General features: G+C 38.0%; 1 protein-coding gene across 1 annotated transcript; it reads right to left on the reverse strand.

The window, feature by feature from the left end:
• Positions 1–2292: 2292 nt before the first annotated feature.
• On the reverse strand, positions 2293–6432 carry LOC308402780 (uncharacterized protein; the record flags this gene model as incomplete). Its single annotated transcript, XM_080891876.1, has 6 exons — positions 5562–6432; positions 3792–3839; positions 3581–3661; positions 3059–3114; positions 2360–2461; positions 2293–2310 (listed from the first exon to the last, which is right to left on the reverse strand). Exons 1-6 carry the CDS (start codon positions 5704–5706, stop codon positions 2293–2295), a joined length of 450 nt encoding a protein of 149 aa, XP_080748002.1. The 5' UTR covers positions 5707–6432.
• Between the last annotated feature and the right edge of the window lie 1160 nt (positions 6433–7592).

Genomic DNA, 7592 nt, shown 5'->3' on the forward strand with positions numbered 1-7592 from the left:
ATTAATTATAGTTACTAGTTACTTCTTCAAAAAGTAACTGAGTTAGTAACTGAGTTACAATATTCTAAAAGTAACTAATTCCCTGAAAAGTAACTATTGCGGTACTTAAAAATGTTTAACCCTCTGGGTTCCAGGGTATAATTGGCCATTTTTAACTACTTTTGATGTTTCCTCCACATTTCACCTTTAAAAACTATTTACTTTGTCTTGTTTGGTATCATTCTACTCAGCACAACCTCACGTGTCTGAATTTACAGTCATGTTTTCATTTTGACTGACTGTATTAACACAATTGATCTAAAGTCAGACAAAAAAACATAAAAACAGAGTAGAAAAACTTATATTTTTTACTGTAACAACCACAAACATGTTTATTGAATCATATTTCATAACTTTAAATGCAAATATAAATTGTCAATTTTAAAATCCTATGTACAAGTTTTGCAAACAACAAAGTTATTTGCAGCCATTTACCTTTTACCTTGATTTTTTAAATAACCATTTCAAACTATTTACACAACAATCAGCTGTTCTACATTCAATAAGATGTCACACAAATTATTTGTGCCACTCCAAAAAAATTATTTCTGTCCACTATAAAGGAGAACATCACAGCCTGATACCTGCAGGTCTGACAGCAGCAGGTGTATCACTCCTGTTTCTACCTGGAGACAGCATTGTTCTGACACACAACACAAAACTATCCACAACACTACACACTAACTACACAAGACAACACATTAACTACACACTCCAAACACGCTAATCTCTCAAATCTCTCACATCTCAAAACTCTCTCTCTCTCGCGTCACTCCTAAAACTTTGGGTGTTTTTTGTTTGTTTTTTTGCTCATAAGCAGAGAGGTCTCGCTGCGCTTTCCTTAGACAGTAAACGTGACGAAACTATTGAGGAAAAAACGCTGCTAATATATTTTTTATCATGACTCTGGTTTTACTGGCCTATCAACACAGTTTATAGACTGGTATATATCACCTTGTTGCTTTGTCTTGAAGTGGTCATGTGATTGGCTTACCACGACTACTTTATTCTTCCTCAGTCAAACAGCAGCACTCATGTGATTGTTTTGCCCCCTGAGCTCCAGGTGTTGTGCGAGACAGTGATCGTGATTACCGTCCGCGGGAGCGCGCGCAGCTGCTTGAAAAAGTAACGCCGTTATTCCCATCACTGCAGTCTGTGGGGTTGTTAAAAGGACACCAGGGATGTGTCTCAAAAGTGTTTCAATAAGGAGAGTTCACTTAAAAGAACATGATTTACTGACATAGAGAAATGATTGTATTTGGCAGTCAGACTCCAGCAGCTCATCATGGCAGAACACAATCCCAGCAGTTTTAGGACAGGACCCACCAGAGTCTAGGTGGTGGTGGTGAGGATGTAGACTGAGGTTTGGATGTTTCCAGCTGAGGTGGGTTTGAGGTTGACAGGGGTGGATTGCATCAGGGAGAGTCTAAAAGGGAGAATGATGGAGAGTGCAGATTTAAACCAGTGGAGGCTCAGCATCCTGATATCATTTTATTAAAAATGATGCTGCTATGTGTATTTAAATAAACTTTTCTGTAATTTTTATTTAATTCAGTTTGAGGTAAAGGCTTACTCTGACTTACTGCAGCATGAACATGATCAAGGCTTTTTTGCTGAATATGGAGTCTTTTAAGTTAAACATAACCACGCCAAGAGATTAAAGACATTTTCAGTTTAATTTGAAAATAGATTTCAAATCTTGGATTTAACCTATTTTTATCATTTCCAAATATCACAAGATTCCACTAAGAAATGTGGAAACTGTGACCATAAAAATATTACAGTATTGTGTGAATCCTACCAGCATTCATGAAAGCACAAGGACAAACAAGAAACGCATGCAAGAAGATTCATATTTTGTAACTAAAAACACCTCAAGGAAGGAAATGTAGACAGAATTTATCTACGCAACAGAACACCGCAAGTTTCACCTTATCAGACTGGTTTCAAAACATGTCACGCTCTACGTCAGCGCACTTCCTTTTCAGTTTGGGAGCATGTTGCCAACATTTTGATACACTTGTTTTGCACCTCTTTGTTTTTTTTTTAATTACTATACACGATTTGACATAAATCAGTCAATGTATTTCATATTTCTTCACAGACCTTATTTCTGTCTTGGCTTCAACTTGTTGACTTTTGAGTAGAGAGGCTCCTGTGGAGGTCTGGGTGGGTGTGTGGCAGTCGACGTCGTCAGACTCGTGCTGTGCTTCACAGTCGAATATTTGCAGGTCGATGAGCTGGGTGTGAGGATCAGTGTCTCAGCAGCAGCTATGTCAGAGCTGATCGGAAAGTTGATGGTGGAGTAATGGAGTGAGGCAGGATGGTTTGTAGGATGATCGACGGTGAGATAAACTGTGTTTGTGGCATATTCTGAGCCTGGACTCTGGAAATGCTCCTCTATTTCTTCATAGATATTGTCCTTGCCAGAAAGAGGAGAAGAAAATACAGTTTGAACTGTTTATATTTGATCTGATGAGGTTTACCATCAATCATTATCTGTACATCTTGAAATTCAAATTGGTGTTGCTAAAACTGTTAAGCAATGCTTAGTTCAGAACGCTGGCAAATAAAATGATATGAAAATGGCCAAAAAAGCTAAACCAGGGATTATTAATCATGCATCCATTAAATCAGTTCACTATTTTTTTTTTACTTGGGAGAGCTTTCAATCAGTCAGTGTTAGCAGGTACTATAAGGTCAGGCCTCGGCCGCACAGGTCTAGAGACTGGCGAGTGATGATGTGGCAGTGACTCTACTTTCATGTGTATTCTCTGACTGGTTGCTGTTGGTGCTGGCAGTTGCCAGGAAACTGCTAATTCCCTGGACACAGTGGACTAGAGAGGTGTCAGTGACCCCCCTGGCAACCACAGGTCTTTAGGAAAAAAATATGCATTGACTGATTGGTTGGCATGTGGTTGCTGGCAGCCAAGTATATGGTACTGCATCAGAAACCTCCCTGTGATTGCATGGATCATAGCACACTGCCACAGTCACACATAGAGCACCATTCACTCACCTCTTTGATATACTGTGCTGTTGCTTCACTTCCTGTATCCTTTGAAGATGAAAGGCCTGAGAAATCGAAAAGAAACAGAACAACGTAGATTCATTTCGACACGTCACTGAACTGAGACTTAACTAGCTCTTCATTTGACATCTGTCAGGATCCAGTGTGTGTGTTGCTGTTTGGCATATTTTTCCACAATGCACTCCGGAAGCTCCGATTCTCACATCCAGCTTCCCTCAACTACGGCTCATCTCTAGTAATAACCTGTCAGTATTTAAGGACCGGCTGAGACCTTCACTTTCCGCCAGATTGTTAGTACCACTGTAGTGCTGTTCGGCCTCCTCTGTCACTGGTCCTTCTCGCCAACTTTTTACCTGCTAGAAACTAACCACCGCCTTCTGCTGCTAACTCCGTCTTGACATCTTAGATCTGGAAATCTCACCTGTCTGCCCCCCTGCTCACGGCAACTTTCTGCCAGATGTATGATTAGATATAGATGTAAAAATGAAGGTAAGTGATAAATGAACTTACGTTTGTAAATAAGGATCAAAACTATCACAACCATCAGCAGCACTGGCAGCAGAAAAGCCATACAGACGGTCAACACAACGACTGCCTCAGAAAAAACAAAGAGTCAGGATGACTGGAAACTGATTCACATGCAATCATCACACAACACTGTCCGAGGATGTCGTGAAAATGTCTGTTTGTTTTCTGCGAGATAGTAAATGTACACTCTCACCAAAATTCTTATTCTCATGTGGATGGAGAATACTTCCTTGGTTCAGACCTTGAAGAAAAGGAGAGTGTTCAGAAAGTCGTATGTCTTATATAACTGAAACAACTGACGTTAATATGCAAAACACACAATTTTGAATATTAAGTCTTATTCCTTTAAGAAAAAGATCAAACGATGAGAATCTGTTTGGGGTTTTTTGTTTGTTTTGAGACAGAAATATTTTGAAATCATTTTTCACATCCTGCACAGCAACATATCGTCAAAGGTTCAGCAGTACAGACACTAGACATTATAATAACATCTCTAAACTAAATTCTTCTGTTGCAGTAAAGCTAGTTACAGAGAGTTTCAGATATCGTGCAGATTAAACTGTGCTAAGTAAAGATGTTTAAGGCTGATGGACTCTAGGACTAGTGCCCTCCCAGGTGAAAACACTGACGCTGTGAACGTGTTATATGTTTTCCTTGAATATCAAGAAGACTGCACTGTGAGGGAAAAGTTTTTCTAAAAAGTATTGTGTTCTGAGATTTCCCCTTCATATTAAATATATATAGGAAAATGAATGTTCATCAAGATAAACCTGTAAATATTCACGTCACACCTCTGCAGGTGGTGAAGGTGGTGCAGGAAGACTGAAGCATAAACAGCAACAGCCTCAGAGGTTATTACATTCATACAGTGAACTTTGTCAAGTGCTTTTGCAGAATATACTTTTGCAGACTTTGTAACCGATGCAAATAATGCACCTATTAATTAATCCCTTGACCTGACTTTCACTAGTTCTGATCCAGACCTTTCAGTAGCATTTGAGGTGTGCGTGACTGAACAGATTTGTACAGCCTGCTATGTGGTGCACGCCATGCAGGTAATAGAATGCTAGCATTAGCAGTCTAATAAGCAGATGTGTTTCTGTGTGTTTCATTGTTACAGTGTATGGAACACACAACATGGTGGCACCCAAAACCTTATCAGTCAGACTTCAAAAGTCTAGAAACCAATGTATGTTTTTAATACACAGTTTCTGGTGTAGATCATTATCGATAATATTGATGTTAAATAATTAACTAAAGGTCTTGACTGCACTTTTAAGTATAAGTTAGTAGGGGTGGGAGATCAACCTTTTAAAATGATGTCATATTTTAAGGAAATTTGGGATATTTCTGATGATATGTTAGAGAAAATTTCATCATCTGCTTGCAGCTTGCAGGCTGCATATTAGGGCAAATATAATTAGGGCATTTTTCACTTTTCCCAAGGATTTGCTATCACTGATGACACAATATTGGGAAAGGAGGACTTATGTGGTGATGCAACATAAGACAAATGCAAAGACAAAAGTGTCCTAGCTTAAGTATAACATTTAAAATGCTGGTATTTTGTTACTAAACCTTGTAACTCTACAGGTTAAGCCTGCACAGGACTGTCACACAGTAAAATTTAAAAGAAACTTTTATTTATGATGTTGTATCCTGGGTCAAGTTTTTTAACCAGTACCTTAAAGCCTTTCTTAATTTCCATCCATTCTTATGTGCACTAGGGAAACTAAAGACACGATGTTGTTATATCACAAAATATTACACTGCTATTGCTGTTAATTATGATTGTAGCATAGCCCAAATATTCCACTTATAGTCCAGGAGAAAACAGTCTGTGTTACCTCACATTTCCTTTTGATTTCTGACTGACTACAAGCAAATGTCTTAAAAAGTGACATATATTTTCTTTGAAGGGTTGATCTTGACAGTCACCCACACAACAAACAGCACAACTTACCTACAGTCAAATTAAATCCATCAAAGAAGTCGTCATGTGTTTGATTGTGTTTGTGAGGGACTCTTGCTCCACACCAGTATATCCCACTATCGTTTGCTGTTACTTCTCTCACTGTAATGGTGATACTCCCGTTGTTCTCTTTCATTATAAATCTCTGGTTCACGTCAGGCTCTGTGCTGGTTACTAGCTGTTTGCATACAGTTGAATCTTCTCCTTTGCAGATGAATTTTATACATGAGGAGGCATCCTGGTTGTACTTACACTGGTATGTGAAGTTCTGTCCAATAGTTGATGTCAAAGGTTCAATATCTGAAGACAAAAAGACAAATATTTGCCTTCAGCTTATCAGCCAGCTTTTATCATTTAAACCTGTGATACTGAACATGTGGAATACTCACCTATAACTTTCAGGTGTACTTGTGTGTGTGATAATCTGTAACTTCCATCATTTGATTTTACTCCACACCAGTAATCACCAGCATCCTGTGAGTTCACATGACTGATGGAAATGTTCAAGGCACGGCTGCTGCCTGTGAGAGTAAACTTCCCTTTTGACGTTGATAAAATGTCCTCACAGGCAAAATGTTTCTTTTTACAGAAGAACTTTATGTGGGACTCGTAAACATCTGGATAATCACATGTGAAGGTGCTGTTAGCTGTTCTGTACACGCTGAGAAATGTTCGCGGGCAGTTTACATGCTCTGTAAACAAATCAGAGAATTAAAGCAGTTTATTTTAAGGACTTGTCTAGTTTCTTTTATGTTCAGGTGACTTTTCGAAATGTCCTTTGCTCCATTACTTTGAATAGATGGGGACTCACTAACTGTGGAAATGTTTTAGAAAAGTTCGTACTGCAGCTCAGGACTGCTCATGAGCCAGAAAAAAAGTTCCCAGTGTTTCCGAAACTCCTGTTTTATTCTGTATCGATTTTTTAAATCAAATATTCTGATTTCCTGTGTGTGCCTCGTCTGGTGTCTGACACAAGGATGATGGTGATGATGATGATATTTCTTACCAGTCTCCAGTTTTCCTTCCTGTATGTCAGATAAGTTCGATCTTTGAAAAAACCTGCACCTGTACTTCCCAAACTCTTGCTCTTTAACATGTTTTATTGCAACCTTGAGATTTTTATTTTTTGTATCATGGTAGAGGCAAAATCTGCCATTTTCTTCCCACACGTCCTTCTTAGAGGTTTGTACAGGTGTTCCATTGGAAAGAACTACATCAGTGTACTGATATATGTTATTTGTTTCAGGATATTTGCAGGTGATTTCAGCCCATCGATGGTGACATGCTCTCACTTCAGATTCACAACCTGAAAATGAAAAAAATCTCTTTGTAAGAATCTGGAGCTGCAGCCACGTAGTCAAAGTCAACATTAATTTCATGCACGCATGTTTGTTCTTGAAATGTATGAGAGAAATACAATTTTTAGCACTTCTTATACCACAAAGATATTTGTACACTAAGACCTGTTTTTGATTTGTTGCCTGGTTCATGATGTCTCATCCATGTAACTATTTAAATTCAGTGTTTGTTGTAGCGATAGACTCAGGGTGCTATGTTCAGATGGTACGACCCGAGATTATCCAATCAGACGTTTTACTTCCTAAAAGCTTTAATAAACAAGGTGAAGATGTGTTATGTAAAAGAAAAGAAATGGTGCACATAATTAATGTTAACATTTTTAAGATGGTATATTTTATTAAAGTGCATGAGCACAATTTTAGTTTTTCTATTTATATATTATATATGATTAAAATGTGATTGTTTGCTTGAGTTGTAAAAACCTTTTTGCCATTTTTAAAATATATGAACAGACTTAAAAAGTAAGAAATTGAAAAAAAAAAAAAATCTTAAACCAATCCAAAACACATAATCACCAGCAGCATATGTATTGTAATGTAACATTCAGTAGTCTGTTGTATTAACAAGTGTTAGTTATCTTTTTACCTGTCAGTGAGAAGATGAGTAGTAGCAGTAACATCACCGTGCTGCGTGCTGATGCTTCTTTAAGAGTCTGATGTATCC

The sequence above is a fragment of the Rhamphochromis sp. 'chilingali' genome (assembly GCF_963969265.1).
Source record: "Rhamphochromis sp. 'chilingali' genome assembly, chromosome: 9".
Taxonomy (NCBI): domain Eukaryota; kingdom Metazoa; phylum Chordata; class Actinopteri; order Cichliformes; family Cichlidae; genus Rhamphochromis; species Rhamphochromis sp. 'chilingali'.